The 18,468-nt window shown below is 44.3% G+C and overlaps 1 protein-coding gene across 1 annotated transcript; it reads left to right on the forward strand.

The window, feature by feature from the left end:
- Positions 1 to 468: 468 nt before the first annotated feature.
- LOC133928676 (putative mannan endo-1,4-beta-mannosidase 5) lies at positions 469 to 6,329 on the forward strand. The gene is made up of 5 exons (XM_062375115.1): positions 469 to 1,114; positions 2,279 to 2,473; positions 5,108 to 5,230; positions 5,413 to 5,624; positions 5,732 to 6,329. Exons 1-5 carry the CDS (start codon positions 650 to 652, stop codon positions 6,174 to 6,176), a joined length of 1,440 nt encoding a protein of 479 aa, XP_062231099.1. The 5' UTR covers positions 469 to 649; the 3' UTR covers positions 6,177 to 6,329.
- The last annotated feature ends 12,139 nt before the right edge of the window (positions 6,330 to 18,468 follow it).

Consider the following 18,468-nt stretch of genomic DNA (forward strand, 5'->3'; position numbering starts at 1 on the left):
TTGCCGCCCTTTCAGGGACGGTTAGGAGTCCTTACCGTCCTCTGAGAGGACTGCAGTCTTTTCAGGGTAGCAGACACCTAGTTTTACAAATATTGCCCCGAGAAATTTATTTATTTAAATTTTTAACAAAAAGTATAAAAAAACTCCAAATGTTTCTCACCGTGGGCCCGTCCAAGTGATGCTTTTGAGCCTAGACCAAAGAACCTCTTTTTTTCCGCCGAACTGTTCGGCAGGCACGTACGTATATGCGTTGTTGAGTGCCCAACTCAATACTAGGTTACTGGAGAGACTCGTGTACGCTGCAACCTGCTTCCTCCGTGCATCTACGCCACGTTTGCTCCCTTTGAAGCCACTTCCCGCCTTCCTCCATCCATCCTGAATTGACCGCTTCCTTTTGCTTAAAACCTTGCCCTAGACAAAGTGTGTGAATCTCAGCTGTCTCGATGGCCCTAGGAGCTATTGCATTCCCTTGCTTTTCTTTGCTTCGAAGCAAATATCAAAGCAAGTCTCCATCGCACACTGAATAATGTTGCAACAAGTATACATAGATCTCTTCTCCCTCCGATGTATATACAGAGCAAGTAAGCATATGCACACAAGTAACAGTCGAGTCGTGACCCTAGTTTAACTCGTTCTTTTGCGACGGCGTATGGTCGCAACAACCATGGCGACAATATTCAGAGAGAAAACAAGGGGAAGTGGAAAAGTTTCCTTGATCCATTTCTTGGCTCGAGGTTTCGCCGTGGCAGCGACTATTTTTCTCCTAGCAGATGGAAGACATGCTCACGTCGAGTATGTCGAGGTACCAGGTGACCATACGCCCGCCCAGGGACCGGAAGTGCCGAGCAGCGAGGCGATCGACGGGCAGTGGGGGATGGTGAAGACGAAGGGAAGCCAGTTCGTCGTCAGAGACCGGCCGTTCTACGTCAACGGCTTCAACACGTACTGGCTCATGATCCTCGCCGTCGACCCGTCAACGAGGGGGAAGGTAACCGAGGTGTTCCGGCAGGCGGCGGCGGTCGGGCTGACAGTGTGCCGCACGTGGGGGTTCAACGATGGCGGATGGAGGGCGCTCCAGAAGTCGCCCTCCGTCTACGACGAGGATGTCTTCAAGGTGAAATCTGAGCTCGTGATTCGTGAAATGAGTCGTGTACATGTTGTGATTCCCTCGTCGCATGCATTACCATGTTTGTGCCTGACCTGGATCAAACTGCGCGAAATGATGCAATATACGGGCCCATCTATAAAACAGTTGTCTGAAAAATTATTAAACTTTACTAACCTTTGTGGAACATTGGATAGAAATCAAACTGCTCTCATCCAGTGTTATATATATACCAATTACCGGTCCGGTTTTCATCTAATCACATTTGAAAAAACTTGGAAATTTTGGGCGATATCATAAATTTTGTCAAAAATCAACAAAAAATCGTCAAAAAATCATATTGCCAACCGGTAGGAAACCGTTCACACTATCAGACTTTCATCCACCCCTCAATTCATAGTACACGATATAAGCTCCCTGCCATGCATATTGTTGCCGAAATAAAATTGAACCCCATGCCTCTTCCTGCCAACCAATGCCGCCATTAATTGCCAAACACATTTCTTTTCCAATGAGAGATCTCCCCCATGCTACCATGCTACCTCTCTCCGGTACCTACCGTGGATGGATGTGTGGCTTCCTAGTTCACCACATCCTCATTGCCCTCGCCACCATCATTAGGGAGGGGGGATGGGTGAGGGTAGGGGGTGTGGCCGGTGAACCCAGAGCTCTAACTCCAGTGGACCCTAGGTGAACTCGCTAGAGGGGTATCGGAGGGGAAGTCACCGCCGCAGCCACCGTAGACATGATTTGGAGCGTGGTGAGGAAAGAGAGTGATATTTGATTGAGTTTCAATCACTCAAAAACTAAGAAAATTGTATATATTGGTCCATATATTGCATTGTACTATTGTTAAGTTTAGAAATTTCCCTATGTTTTATCAACTGAAAATGGGCAAGATTACAATCGACGGCCGGTCTCGTTGCTGGCGCGGTTAGTGTTTCGAGGGGGTGGGGTATGCTTAGGTTTTGGGGTTTGAGACATGTCCACCTCCCTGGGCTTAGGGCTGCTCGTTTAGTATCACGCGTTCTTGATTGTTGATCGGATCAACTTGGGCCTACAAGACTAAAAACCATGCGTGATCTGTCACCGCAGACATGTCATTGTCCCCTCTGAGGTCCAAAAGTACACAAGCAAGTAGTAGTTTAATTGCTTGCCCCTGCATGCACGCAGGCGCTGGATTTCGTGGTGAGCGAGGCAAGGAAGTACAGGATCAGGCTGATATTGTCGCTGAGCAACAACTGGGACGGCTACGGCGGCAAGGCACAGTACGTGAAATGGGCCAGGGACGCCGGCGCCAACGTCACCTCCGACGACGACTTCTTCTCCGACCAAACCGTCAAATGCTACTTCAAGAATCACATTATGGTATGGACAGCGCTTAATTTTTAAAACCTCCAAACGCTATTGTATAAACACAAAACTACAAACCCTTTATTACTGTCCGTTCGTGTCAAGAACCGACAGTAATAGTGTAAACATTATCACTACCAGTTTATGTTACAAACCAACAATAATAATCATATATAGAACCAGCAGTGAGTGTAGGGATCCATTACTACATAAAATATCATCACTGCTGGTTCAAAAATAGCATCACTGCCGGTTTTGGAATCGGCAGTGAATACACGGAGGTGATACTACCGAGTATCACTATTGGTTTTGAAACCGATAGTAATAGAGTTATCATTGCCGGTTTGTAATCCTAGATCTGATTTTTTTAGACTAATTTTTTTTTTGCACTCGACGAATGACCCTCGGCGGCTTTTCTAATTTGTGACGACCCCCCTCCCCCAGCGGGCTTTTCTGACTTGTGACAACCCCTCGTGGCTTCTCTGGGTGTCGAACCCGTAAATATACAATTTATGCACCCGTGCAGTTTGTGGGAGTCGAACCCGCGTCCTCACCCCTCGCACGAAGTTTCTATACCATCTCACCTCACAATTTTACCCGATGTCTATGGAGTAATTTATTCTTTTGATATTTCCTACTTAAATCTTTTAATGATTTTTGGATATCTAGATTGCTTCAAATGAAAATATTGTCAGCTACAAAGTTGTACATCTCGTTGAGATCTATGATTTTCATATAAAGTTTATCTGCATCCAACTACATATGAAAAAAAATTATCTTCAATCTATGCACCGTTAGGTAAAAACAACCATAACTTTTACATACCGAGTCCAATTTCGATATTTGACCTCTACTTACGAAGCTAATGAGGAGATGCATCTAAAAAAAGATATTAGTGTTTACACCTATACCTCCAAAAAAGGCTCGGAATACCATCAACAGGACCTTTGCAGTTTTCAGTCAAAAATTGACCTTCTCCAATTTGCTTGAAATTTTTTAGAGATATAGTGCTACATCTAAAAATCAATGCTGCGTAAACGTTTCATCAATTTGAGTTACCAAACTTGCAATAAAAATATTTAAGGTTTTAATTTTTAACTTTGTGGCCCTGTGTAGGGTTTTTCCAATCATTCCTACTAGTCTTACATTAGATTCGGCAATTTACTTTGTTGTTCAGTATATGGTTTCCTTCGATAGTCTTTAAACATTTATTTAGGTATCTATATGGCTTCAAATAAAATAGTTATAAACTACAAATTTGTAGATCTCATCGAGTGCTATAATTTCATATAAAATTTGTCTTCATCCGACCCCGCATAAAAATATTATGAATTTTCAAAATGAGCTACATTTTATTATCACTACCGATTAATATAACGAACCGGCAGTGATAATACCTCCATTATCACTGCCGATTCATGACTAGCACCGACAGTGATAAGTAGTGAAAATAGGGTACGGATGACCTTTTCTATAGTAGTGAGTATCACTGGCAGATTATGTTAGAACCGACAGTGATAATAGTTTGCAACCCGCCTTCAGAAATTCATAACTTTTTTATATAGATGGATGAAGAAAAATTTTATGTAAAAAGTATAGCTCTCGACGAGGTCCATAACTTTGTAGTTGAAACCTTTTCATTTGAAGCCATTAAATGGCTAAATCATGTCCACAACTATTTTATCATTCGTAACTTATTGAGCTGGACTACTTTCGTCGTGGTTTACTCATGAGAGTATATAGCATTCCTAAACTAAATGAAAAAGGATAAAATTAATAATAATATGATGAAATAATAATATATGTAACGTTTAACCACTAAATAATGATTAACATATTATATATGAAATGTTCTTCCCTAACTTTAATGTTGGTCAACTCGGTTCCAAATCAGATGAAATAAGGAATGATAAAGAAATATAACTTAGGTAAATGATCATCTCTAACGGTAAAAATTATATGGAGAAATGATAATATAGGCAACACTTAAGTTGGTTCATGTTGAAGTAGGGAAAACAAGTGTCTATTTGTATATTTTTAGTGAGATATTGGGAAATTCATAAAATATTCACATGGAGTCAGATAAAAAAATATTTATTTAAAAATTTTATCTCTTGATGAGATCTATAACTTTGTAGTTGACAATATTTTCATTTGAATTATTTTGATGCCAAAATAATCATCACAAATTTTAGACAAGATTAAAATGAAAAAAAAATCTATAGATCTTAGCAATCAGTGATATGAGATGGTAATGAGGCTTCATGCAAGGTGAGAGGTTCCGGGTTAGTCTACTAGGACCACGTGCATAGCATAGGTAAGTGGTCTGGGTGGGATATTTTTTTGGAATTTTTTCAGCCCTAAAGATATTTTCAGGGCCATCACTGCTAGTTCCGAACCGGCAGTATCACTACAAATTTGTGGCTTCAACAGGTCGTGATTAATAACCAATTCGGGAACTGGCAGTAATAATATGTATACTATTGATTGCAGTACTTATGGTGTTTTATGTGGTAGTGAAAAATTTTATTAGAATCATGCCTATATGTGTCAGTACCAAATAAATATGTACACCTCCCATTTGGAAATGCATGTCTTTTGCAAGATTCAGATTCACGTTGGAATATACGTATGTAATGTGCTTATTAGAACATGCTTACGAGGGTGAACACGTACACGAACGTGATGTACAAGGACGACCCGACCATCTTCGCATGGGAGCTCATGAACGAACCGCGCTGCACGTCGGATCCAACCGGGAACAAGCTGCAGGTACGTAGTACATTCAACACAATGGCACAGATGCATGCTTCCTTTTGCGTCTGCTTCGAACTAAATTTTCACGTGCCCAATGTCTGGTCATTAGCTAGTTCTGATCGAGCATCTGGTCTGATATATCACTGAACTCGGCGTCTCAAACGTGCCAAATTAATTTATGTTATATATGTCTGTAGGCGTGGATCCAAGAAATGGCGTTCCAAGTGAAATCCATTGACCCGGGTCACCTGCTGGAGGTCGGCACGGAGGGCTTCTACGGCCCGTCGTCGTCGGCCCGCATGCAGACCAACCCGAACACCTTCGCCGGCAAGACCGGCACCGACTTCATCCGCAACCACCGCATCCTGGGCATCGACTTCGCCTCCGTCCACGTCTACCCGGACACATGGTTCGTACTTCGTACCACTACTTCACCTTGTCATTGCATTGATCAATGTATCTCGAGCTCTAATACAAGTGATCGCATCATTACCTAATGATACTCTTGCCTTGTAGGCTCTCGGGTGCGACGCTGGAGATGCAGCTCAAGTTTGTGCAGTCGTGGATGCAGGCGCACATCGCCGACGCCGAGGGCGAGCTCGGCATGCCTGTGCTCTTCACGGAGTTCGGGGTGTCCACAAAGGCCCGAAGCGCCTTCAACGCGACGTCGAGAGACCGCTTCATCCAGGCGGTGTACGGGGAGCTGCTGGGCTCGACGCGGCACGGCGGCGCCGGGGCGGGGGGCCTGCTCTGGCAGGTGTTTCCGGAGGGGACCGACTACATGGACGACGGCTATGGCGTCGTGCTGCCCAGGGCGGCGGCCACCGCGGGGATCATGTCCGCGCACTCCAAGAAGCTGCAGACCTTCAACTCCAGGTGCGTCTGGAGCTGCCGCTGGGGATGCAAGAAGAGGGAGGAGCAGTCGGAGGATGTTGACCTGCTGTTCAACGACGAGCTATGAATGTAGGATATATTATGTTGGGAGATTAGATTAATTATTGTGTAGCATTACTGGAAATTATAAACATGGGAAAAGTTGAGCATATGAATAAGATGATGAGTTGTTGAGGTAAAATATTTCCGTGAACATAAATTGGACTTAATAAAGGGAACCAAATAGCTTGAGAATATGCTTGTCACACGGTGAATCTGTATCTATACATCTATACAAATAAAAATATTAAACGCTACAGTTTGACGGTTTACCAACTTATAGTTCATCTCTTTTATTAAATTTAGGTTATTCCCTTAATTTGAGTTTGAGTTGGAGTCCAATTTGAGATTAGAAAATTGTATCCAATTAAAAGAAGAAGAAAAAAAAAGAGTGGCCATGAGCCACTCTAGGTTCCAAGAGCCCGCTAGGGCCCAGCCGGCTGCACAATAAGGTGCAACCCCGTGAGGGTTTTCTCTCATAGATGGACGAGCTGAGGCGGCGGCACTGGCTTGGTCACCTGGAGAGCTAGTCTCGTACGCACGCGCCTCATGCATTCGGGATAAGGAAAAATTTATCGGTAACAAAAATTTATCTGAGGTTAGTGATAAATAAGATTATTGGGTTTATCAGATTTCTATTGACGATAGATAAAATTTAACTCTTAAGCTAGAGCTTAGGATTGAACGTCCTAGAGCTTCGTGATGACTTCGACTATTTGGCAGGTAATATAATTACGGCCACCTTCTCCACTGTCCAATAAATACCTACAAAGATTTAACTCTTGAGTTTATTGCTTCTTTTTATGATACTGTTGGTGCCGCCGAAGATGAAGGTATTGATACGATAGAATTTTACATGAAAGGTGAAACCCAGAATAACTTCGCAGCAATTTTGCAACCTCTTTGGTTTCCTAATGACGCTGCCATGAGACCTAATTTAGGATCTAAGTTAGTCAATCATTTGCGGCAGCAATCTAATGCTCAAAGTGACCATATTGTTATTGGTGGAATAATTACTTACATTACTCAAGCTTTCGATCTCGATTTATCTCATGATCATGCTGTCGAGGGGGAGACCACTACCGATACCCTCATGCTTAAAAATATGCATTTTCATGGCGTTGATACTAACTCTCCGAGCAGGCCACTCCGGTATAGATATTCACTTTGGTAGCCCTAATCAAACTCGTTTATAGAAAATTCCTTTTCCGGAGCTTTTTCATGTGCAGGGGAGGGATAATTGGTGAATTACCCTACAGAGTATCCAGGAGCTCGAGCTTGCAGAAGCTCAGGTTGCAGCTATAGCGGCAACCGCTGCACAAGCTCAACAAGGTGAGCAAACTAGCTTCTTCGGGGAGCTGGGCGACTTCATGCGCCAGTGGCAGCCTCCTCAGCCTCAGTCGCAATAGCCTCCGCCTCTACAGCGGCCTCCATAGCAGCAACAGTTCCCAGGGGCTCCGCACCCTGGCATGGCTCCTCCGCACTAGTACCAGTCCGCTCTAGGAGCGCCGTGCTCACAGCAGCAGCAACAGCCCACCAATTAGAGACGAGATCATTTGACGTACTGTACATCTACTACATATTTGTTAACATACGAAATCGGACCTATGTGTCAGCGAACGTGTAATATGTCAAATCATCTCTGTCCCACCAACTAGTGTATCCACCACCAGGCATCTTCCATTATGACCCGTTGAGACCATACCCAGGGCACCCTCCATACCAGGGGTTTCCATCGCAGCTACCACCACAGCAGTAGGCGTCCAAGCTTACCGTCGTTTTCCCTTTTATCTACTACATCTTCATTTTGGTCTTTTTCTAATTGTGCTTAGTGGAACATTGGACGTCGTTGTCAGTCTTTCGGTCGACTATTTATTTTGCATTGTATTGCACCATATTTATTTTTTCGTTGCATTGTTAATAATTAAATAAAAATCCAAAAATATCATCATGTTTATTTTTCTACATTGCATCATATTTGTTTTCTTGCATTGCATTGTTAATAGTTAGAAGAAGTCAAAAAATATTTGTCTTTTATTTTTCGTTTTGTTAATCTCTCTTCTTTAAGCTTTAATAACATCGGTATACTAAGAGAAAATGGATGTAAGCGTAGCCGTGGAAGAGAAAATTGATGTAAGCGTAGCCGTGGAAATCATCGGAGATAGGAACGATGAAGTGATGATAATGAATGGAACTTCGGGATAGGGTACATAATAGATATAGTTTTTTATTGGAGTTTTCATACCTATTCACAATGGGTCATATCTGCGTGTTACATAGAGTGCTTGCTAGCTCTCTAACCCAACATTGTCTAGGTGAGAGGGCGTAGCTGTTGTTCCCGACGGTCATTTATCCAGCAGGTGAGATGTTTAATTAATATCTTGATACTCACACACTAATAAAAAAGACACGTCATTAACTACGGCAGTTTAAGATGTGTCATTAATATATTATTAGTGATAGATTTAGTGATGATATATCACTAATGTGTGGGCTAAGTTGGGACTCTATCAAGATCTGTCACTAATGAGTGGTTATTAGGGACAGTTGTAGGAAAAATGGTTCTATTAGGCTATGTTTATAATTTTAGTGATTAATGACAATATAGTCAATAAGACTAACATGTTTATCAAGAATATATGTTAGTAGGTCTTATGAATGCAATACATGAAGAAATCACCAAAATCGGGATCAAGTTTAGTTGAATTGAAAAAGTCCTAGGAGTAATGAACTCACTGGATGGTCTGGTGTCACTACTACAGAAATAGGCTTATATGCCAACTCATCACTGTGAGGAACCGTCCAAATAGTATTCTAATTAATCATCAGGAGGATCATTATTCATAATCACAACCTCGACGATTAATCAGAATACCATTCCGGTAGTCCCGGCACGTGTTTTGTGTCCAGGATCGGAACACATGCCTACCAACTCAAATATCACAACACAGTTTAATAGAGAGCAAATAATTAAACTGGATTACCATTATTAAACATGCAACTGCTTCCACAATTTACAACAAAAGAGGAACAACAACAACTATGCAGCGAAAGAAAAACCTATACAACAAAAGAGTATGGAGCCGTATGCCCTTAGGCTCCATACCAAAAGCGCCAGAGTTCGGAGTAGAAGGTGCTACTCTTGCCCGCCACCCTGATCGGCAGGCACAAAGTAGCCGAACACAGCTTCTTCCTCGCCAACCTGAGAACCTGAAAACAACTTAAGGGCAGTACCCCTTAGTATGAAGGTACTAGCAAGTCTTACACAGTATGAGTATATATATTCTCGACTCCAAGGATCATGCATTTAAAGCTGTAGCAAGGATTAAGACATGTTTAAGTTCATTAAGCGGTAAGCAACCTAGACTCTAGGTGTAAGCAACTGACTTAACCAACCACCCACTCAAACCCTGCCAACCAACTGATCAGAACAGATATATAAACAACAAGTGTATAAAAGTAAACCATTACCACCAAACCACCGACCACATCCCGACCAAACCACCCAAACCAACCATGCCACAACCCACATCGAAACTCTACGACCAAAACATGGTCGCTCGGTGGAGATAAGCGATAGCGATGCTCATGACCGAGAGCACGGCAGTTCGAACTGATTATACACCCTGCAGGGGGATACTCCTGGACCCACACGACACAGGGACCATACGGCTTGTGCCACCCGCTAAGATGCACACAAGGGGGTACCCGTGACAACCTTTCCCAACCAGACCCAACCATGTGGATCAACCATAGCTCGGCACGGCGGTATTAGAACTACTCCCCGAGCAAACTAATACCGCTAAAAGACCGGACTCAAACCGGACTCACACCGTCTATGATGAGGCCCACATGACCACGTCTGCGAAGGTAATCGGCTCGCCTACCATTATATCAGCATGTGGTGAGTAAGGTAAGTGCTAAAGCCGACTACACCGACGATCGGTGCTTAACCGGTGCAAGCGGTCTACGGTGTCCGGGTTCCCTTCCCGAACTGCCTGAGGACTCCTCGTGAGCAGATGACACCCCTAACACCGCCCACACCTCGTCTCAACTCACCACTCAACAACCGACATATCATCAACAAAACCACAAATGTGAACAGGTAAAAAGCCCTAGGCTCGCGACAACGGTGGACGCCGTCGTCGACTTCTACCGGAAAGCCTAAGCACCCCTAAGCATAGCGAACTAAAATTAGACCGCGACGACACCACTAGGCTCCAATGGAATAACACATGACACGTGAACGAAATGGAAGAATGCATAGGCATAGGTTCTACCCAACTCGGAACCCAACACATGCAATGTATACATAAGCGTAGATAACATATTAGATTTTCAAGTAGACACGGTGCAATATGATAGATGCTTGCCTTGCTGCCCTAGCTGCTGCTCACAGCTACCCAAGTCACGATCACCACTGCGGGAACCTCTGGGACAGACTCGTTCGCCTCGTTCGCCGGGTCGAAGTTCCCTAAAAGAATCACGCGTGCAATGTAATGAATATGAATGACATGCAATGAAAGATGCTTCACTGTAAGACAACAGTGGAGATGCAATGCACTTATGCCATGAGTTAAAAGCCTTAAGGATTTCCTTATTTGAATTATTGTTTAACATTTAACGACTTCCTAGATTGATTAAGCTTAACTCTAAGCTTAAACCTAAAAGAAAACTAACTATACTTATCATGAGGGTAACTCTTTTAAGTGAACAAGGAACCCACTAATAGGATTTACACAATTCGATTTATGGACCAACCAATTATGAAATGTTTAAAGATTAAAACCATTTTGATAACTCATTAATCCTCAGTAAGCATTTCATAAACCCTAGAATTTTTAATGAACATGGCATAATTTAACAAGATTAACAAAATTGGATTTATCAATTTTGGAAATACCAAACTTTAACTATGAATTATCAAAGCCTAGACACATTTCATTAATTCAATAATTCACAGCACATATTTCATGGCCACTGGTATTTTTAATGGATAGATCACATCAAAATAAAGCCAACAAAATTGATTTCACGAATTTTGGAGCTCTACACAATTTCCTATGCATTTTTCAAGATTTCAGCCGATTTATCAACTCATCAGATATTTACTTCGCAATTTTCGATTTTCTCTAATATTCAAATGGGCCCACACCTTTTTCTACCGGCACCGGCCTAGCCCAAGCCACTGACCGGTGGGGCCGGCATATTTTGACCCGAGTCAAAATTGACTCGCGCCAGAACAGAGCACAGCGCGGCCGGCCGGGGCTCAGGTCGAGCCCGCCGGCGGCGAGCGGCGCAGTCCAAGCGGCCGGGAAGGGCAGCTGCGGCTCCAGCAGGTGCGCGTGGATCCATTTGAGGTATACGTGGTCACCGGCGACGGCCAGAGAATGGCTAGCGGCGGCGGACGGCGGAAGCTACACGACGGCGGCTTAGTTTTGACTCGCCGACGACAAACGGCGGCGTAATAAGCCTGGCCGAACGCACCTACGCGTTCTACGTGAGCACGTGGATCTAACGGCGTGCTTGCCGGCCGACGAGCTCGACAGCGGCACGGCTGGCGGCACGCGCGGGGAGGTGGCGGCGGCTCAACCATCGCGGAAACACGCGCCAGTGACGGGACGGAGGGAAAACGGCGCGCGCATAAGGTGTACAGGAGCACGGGGAAGCTCACCGTGCAGTCGGTTGGGCCGGAGAAGTGAGGACACGGCGGGTCGACGAAGGACGGTGGAGCTCGGCTGCCGCCGTTGGGGAAGAAGGCGCGGACGGCTCCAATCCTTGCGGGAAACGGCCGGGGAAGGAAGGGAAACGGCAGAGGAGGGCCTTGGCGACCTCCCTCGGTGCTCTACCTTGCTCGGGCTCGGCGGAACATGCCAGCGGCGCGGTGATTTGGCCGACGGCCAGTGCGTGTGCGTGTGCTCTGCGCTTTGCTTTCTGGCCGCGCGAGAGAAGGAGCAGAGAGAGAGATAAAGCAGAGGGCGGGGAGGGGAGGATAAGGACTGGGGGCTGATCTTTTGGCCGGCAACGTGGAGGTGGCCACCGAAGTCAAGGATGGCGGTGCCGCATTGCTCTGTGAGAGCGGGAGAAGGGGGAGCAGAGGCTGTGTCTGAGCGAAGGGGATGACAGGCGGGGCCGATGAACAGTAACCGCCAGGCAAAATATCTCCACCACTTTAGCCATCCATTTGAACACCTTCCCAAAGTCCAAAATTGGTAAAACGAATTTTGTTTGAAACTAAAATTCACAAGGAACCCATTTGAACTTGTTTGACCCAGAATGCTTGAGCCAATTGTGAATAAAAATTTCTCAAAGATGCTATCCTTTCCAACTTGTGATAATTTTTATGCCTTCCAAATATTTCCCAAAAATTTGGAAAAATTCATTTATATTCTTCTCTTGGCATCTACTAATTTCTAAAATTGTCACCAGCCCTAGGTTCCATAGAAGTTTTAGGAGATGTTTCACAATGCATCAGTTAAACCCAGTTCAATAAATTCGGTTTAATCCACACTGCAAGTCTATATGGCTCAAAATGAAAACAAATGATGCTAATGATGCTCATTAGCACTTAATTACGTGTTTAGAAACTCTGGGCCGTGACAATCACTACCGGTTTCTTACTAGCCAATCTATCACTGCCGGTTCGTATCATGGACTGACACTAAAAGGCTATTCGAAAAGAACCGTAAGTGAAAATCCACTATCACTGTAGGCTCGTGGCTAGAGCCGGCAGTGATAGTGGATAATAGTTTATTTTAAAAAATTCGTAACTTTTTCATACGAAGTTGGATGGGGACAAACTTTATATAAAATTGTAACCCTCGACGAGATCTACAACTTCGTAGTTGAAAACTTTTTCATTTGATGTCATTTAGATATCCAAATAATCATTTGAAGTTTCAAACAAAAGATATCAAAATGATTGCATATGCTAATAGTATCACTAGTACTTCTGTGGTGGGATGGTAAAGACGTATCGCGCAAGTTGAGAGGTTTCGAGTTCGTGTGCTATGAACCGCACGAGCGTGAAAAGTCGTGTGACTTTTAACTTGCGACGGCGCGGGCGTGAGGGTTCCTCGGGTGCAATTTTTTTTTCAATTTTTCTAGCCCCAAAAAGATCGATTCGACGCCTGACTATTACTGCCAGCTGAAGCCTTCAACCGGCAGTGATAGTCGACTATCACTGCCAGCTGAAGCCTTCAACTGGCAGTGATAACCCTTTAACTGCTGGTCCTCGAACCGACAGTGAAACACCTTTATGGGCCGGCAGTGAACGGGTTTTTTTAGTAGTGTGTTCACATAGATGAACACACCAGAGCATTGTGTTCAGAGGCATTTGACCTCACCGAAAGATCCGATGGCAAGTGTTTGCTAAACACCGAAGTATTTCTTAGTGACACATGTTCAAAATGGACACAAGTCCAATGCCTGATGGTTCGATGCTATGGAAGTGCATACACCGGATAATGAATAGTGCAAAGAGGAGGAGGAAGAAGAAGACCCCACCGGATAGTCTAGTGATTGATTTGAACACACCGGAGGCAAGCTCCGGAGCATTGTTGAAAAAGGGGAGAATACAGTGACCTCATCGGAAGGTCCGATACTCTGAAGATCATCTCACCAGAGTAATATTTCCAAAGAGTGTTGTACTGGGTCGGTTGGCCAAAGACAACCCACTGTATAGTCCGGTGATGAAGATGTGCACACCGGAGACTTCACCTGAGCAATTTGTGCAGAGGAGATGCAGAGGGTCGGATGGCTCAGATAACTCACCGTAAAGTTCGGTAATGAAAAAGAAGTTTACATCGGAGTGTCCGGTGTTCACAGTGGCTTTAGTGGGGTTCCAATACCTAGTTTGTGAGAGTATACTCACTGGATGATCTGGTGTTAGTACTATTGTTCTCCCTAGATCATCCAATGCTAACAGCTTTTCAGAGCCATTGGGTTAACGGCTAGTGCGCGGGTTTGAAGCTATAAATATCCCTTCACTCAGTCATTTGAAGGTGTGGCATGCAGCTAGAATCTAGAAAAGTCCTTATACACCTGAGAAGGCATCCAAGCCACCAAAGTGCTTAAAATGATCATTCAAGGCAATTAAGCACAAGATTAGAGAGTGATTAGTGCTTATAGGTAGAGAGTGTGTTGCTAGGTGATTGCTGGCTAGAGAGTGGATCAAGAAGTGATCTAAGCTTGTACCTCTTGGTATGTCGGTACCTTGGAGTCTTGGTGACTCACCGGCAAACTTGTTGACCCTCCGACTTGGTGTGGAGCGGCGAGGGGAAGCGTGTATGGGGACGGAGAGACCCTTGCCTTGGTGGCTTAAGCTCCGAAGTGATCACGATGGTGAGGAACCGGAAGAGAGGCTAGTGGTGAGACCTTGCCTTGGTGGTTGGGCGGCTTATCCGAGTGGAGGCCTTGTCTTAGTGACTTGGTGGCTCAAGAGCCGTGACCAGGTGCCGACCGAGAGTATATCATTTGTGGAGCTCCAGTGTGGACTAGGGTGGCATTCATGCCATCAATACCAAGAAAAAAATCCTTGTGCCAAGTTTTTTCTCTCTACCTTATTTACGTTTCCGTATTTACTTACTTGTAATTTACCTTCTTAGATAGGTTGCAAGCGTTTTGATCGGTAGAGTAGACACACTAGATAAACCCAGAGCATATTTAGATAGAAATTGATATATATTTATCTTGTATTATTTTTGGAGCCAAAATAGTTCTAAGTGTCTTAATTCACCCCGCTCTTAGGACGTCACCGATCCCTACAATGGGTATCAGGGCCTTGTGCTCTTGATAGGCTTAACATTCTAGAGTTGTGACGTTCGGGGTTAGGATGGATTCACATAGTACTCCACTTTTCGATGGCACAAATTTACTTCGTTGGAAAATTCTAATGTCTTGTTATTTGCAAACCCGAGGGTTTGATGTTTGGAGAGTAATCGAGGAAGAGATGAGGCAATGCATCACCTACAAGGAGAGGCAATTAAATACATTAGCAAAGAGTATCCTTTTATCATCTATATGTGTTGATGCATTTAATCATGTTTATTCCCTCACCAATGTATATGATATTTGGACTAGTTTTATTGAAATACATGAAGGCACAAAGAATGTGCGCAATGAGAAATATCATATGCTTATTACTAAGCTTAATGCAATCAAGCAACTACCCTATGAAAGTGTTAATAATATGTATTCTTGTTTGAAAATATTCTTGTTAATGAGATTAATAGGTAAGGTTTGACGCCAATTGAAGATGATCAAGTGGTGAGAAAAATGCTTCAAACTCTTCTTTCGAAGTACAAATTGATAGTCTCCATCATCTATGACAGTGATGACATCAAGAAGATGACTCTAAGTCAAGTGCTCAGTAAGATCACTGTATATGAGATGACCATGAATATGGAGGTGGAATCTCCTACCTCCTCCGACACCAAGAACTTTAATCTCACAAGCAAGCAAGCTCAATATCAACACATGAAGGCAAGGATGAGGAGATAAGAGCAAGAGTCAAGCTCAAGTGAAGATGATGGATATGAAAATGAAGAGAGATGTGAAGAAGATGAGAAAAACACCTTAAGCAATGAAGAGATGGATCTTGAAGTCGCCAAGCTCATCTCACAAGTTGTGAAGAACATCAAGAAGATTAATGCCAAGATTTATCACCCAATCTCCATGAAGGACTTGGTCAAAACAATTGATCATATCAAGAAGGAGAAGAAGAAGACCAAAAACAAGGGAAAGAGCCAAAGCACTCGCAAGGATAGGAAGATGGGTGAGTGATGATTCAAGTTCAAGTGATGAGAGCCTCACCATCCTTTCCTCCAAGGAAAGATCTTCCTCAAGATTGTCATCATACAAGTCATCATCGCTCAAGTCAACTCACAAGTGCCTTATGACCAAAGGTATGGATAGCGATGTAAGTGATGATGAATCTGATGAGGATTCACCTTCCTATGATGAACTCCTTCATTTGATCAATGAGGAACAAATGGCACTTAATAAACAATGTAAAGAGCTTAACAAATTCAATGCACTTAATGAAATTCATGCTACCTTTGTTTCTAATCATGAACAATTATTGTACAAATTTAATTTGCTAAACAAGGAGCATGAAGAGCTTAAGGCTAACTTTGAGTGCATTGAATCTCAAACTAAGGTCCCTTTGAAGCAATCTATCTCTCTTTTTAATTACAATCCTAAGGTAGATGCTTCCACTTCTTGTGATAATTTATATGCTTTATCTAGCTCACCCCTTTGCAATGAGATTTGTGTTGAGAATGTTGTTGTAGAGGTAATCCATCCAGAGCCTGAAGGCGCGTCGAAGGTGGAGCCGAGGACTAGATGTGAGAGCTCGTCCTTGACCCCCTCGGCCCTTAGCCACTGCCCGGCTCTGGAGGTAATCTGCCCGAAGGCTGACGATAGCATGTCAGAGGTGAAGCCGAAGGCCAGACGGGAGAGGTGATCCTCGACACCCTCAGCCCTTAGCCGCTGCCTGGCTCCAGAGGTAATCCGTCTGGAGCCTAGCGACGGTGCATCGGAGACAAAGCCGAAGGCCAGACGGGAGAGGTGGTCCTCGACCTCCTTGGCCTTTAGCCATTGCCTGGCTTTGGAGGTAATCCTCCCGGAGGCTAGCAACGGCGTGTCGAAGGCGAAGCTGAAGGCTAGACGGGAGAGGTGGTCCTTGACCCCCCCTTAGCCCTTAGTCGTTACCTGGCTCTGGAGGTAATCTGCCTAGAGCTTGGCGATGATGCATCGGAGGTGAAGCCAAAGGCCAAACAGGAGAGGTGGTTCTCGACCCCCTCGGCCCTTAGCCGTTACCCGACTCAGGAGGTAATCCGTCTAGAGCCTAGCGACAGTGCGTCGGAGGCGAAACTGAAGGCCAGACCGGAGAAGTGGTCATTGACCCCCTCGGTCCTTAGCTGCCGCCCGGCTCCAGAGGTAAAATGTCCAGAGCATGGCGACGTTCGTCGGATGCGAAGCTGAAGGCCAGATAAGAGAGGTGGTCCTCAACCCCTCGGCCTGTAGCCGTTGCCCGGCTCCAGAGGTAATCCGTCCGGAGCCTGGCGACGGCGTGTCGGAAGCTGGTGCTCCTGCATTGAATAGTTGGGGATTCCATACTATTTCTTGTGCCACGCAGAATGGGCTTTTACTTAATATTAGCATGATCTTCATACGTATGAATCGTGTCTTAGATGAGACTGTAGGGTAATGACTTTACCTTTTACCGTACATGTTTGAGTTACGCGGGCCATACCTCTTCCTACGGGGAGGGGATTTATACGCCTTTGATCTGTTGGCTATGCCTCTCGGAGGCTAGTGGGTTTCACACTTCTCTAGCATGGAGGCGTTTGCATTCAAGATGTCGGGGGGTTTTGTTCAATAGGTATTTTTAGAACGTCTTTGTCTGGTGGAGGTTTTTTGGAAGACATCCCCATTTGCAGGGTTTTTTTTTAAGACTCTCTGTCTGGCAGAGGTTTTGTAGGACTCTCCGTCTTGCGGAGGTTTTGGAAATTTTCTCCGTTTTGGTGGAGGTTTGGTAAGGCTCTCCGTTTTTGTGGAGGTTTCGCAGGACTCTCCGTTTTTGCCGGAGGTTTTGTAAGTTTCTCCATTTTTGCCAGAGGTTTTGTAGGACTCTCCATTTCCGCTAGAGGTTTGGTAAGATTCTATGTTTTTGTTGAAGGTTTTGTAGGACTCTCCGTTTTTGCCGGAGGTTTGGTAAGATTCTCCGTTTTTGTCGGAGGTTTTGTAGGACTCTCCGTTTTTGTCGGAGGTTTTGTAGGATTCTCTACTTTTGCCGGAGGTTTGGTAAGATTCTCCATTTTTGTCGGAGGTTTTGTAGGATTCTCCATTTTTACTAGAGGTTTTGTAGGATTCTCCATTTTTGCCATATGTTTTGTAGGATTCTCCGTTTTTTGCCGGAGATTTGGTAAGATTCTCCATTTTTGCCAGGGTCCACTGGTCTAACCGCCAAGATTGTGCCGGTCTGACTGAGAAGGGTGGCGGTCTGACCGCCAGCCTATGTTAGAATTATATTTGACTGTTGTCTGTAGCCGTTGTACGGGGGCACTCTAACCGCCAATGGTGTTGTGGTCTGACCACCACTTGCGCAGAACTGTCAGAATGGACCAAGCTCAAACTCAAAATGTGGAAGATATGGATGATCATTTATATGCTAAACAGATAAACTCAATCATTTAATCTTCTTGACGATTGCATCTAAGTTTAATTGGTATTCATATTCACGTACAGGGCGTACACAAGATACCGCAAAAGAGTGTTATCCACTTTCCATTCAAGAAGTAATATGATGTAAAAAC

This window comes from Phragmites australis, chromosome 9 (genome assembly GCF_958298935.1).
Source record: "Phragmites australis chromosome 9, lpPhrAust1.1, whole genome shotgun sequence".
Lineage (NCBI taxonomy): Eukaryota > Viridiplantae > Streptophyta > Magnoliopsida > Poales > Poaceae > Phragmites > Phragmites australis.

Coding starts and splice junctions, on each gene's coding strand:
- LOC133928676 (XM_062375115.1), top strand. CDS start 650: ATGGTCGCAACAACCATGGCGACAATATTCAGAGAGAAAACAAGGGGA. Junction 5,231..5,412: donor CAACCGGGAACAAGCTGCAG/GTACGTAGTACA, acceptor ATATGTCTGTAG/GCGTGGATCCAAGAAATGGC. Junction 5,625..5,731: donor CACGTCTACCCGGACACATG/GTTCGTACTTCG, acceptor CTTGCCTTGTAG/GCTCTCGGGTGCGACGCTGG.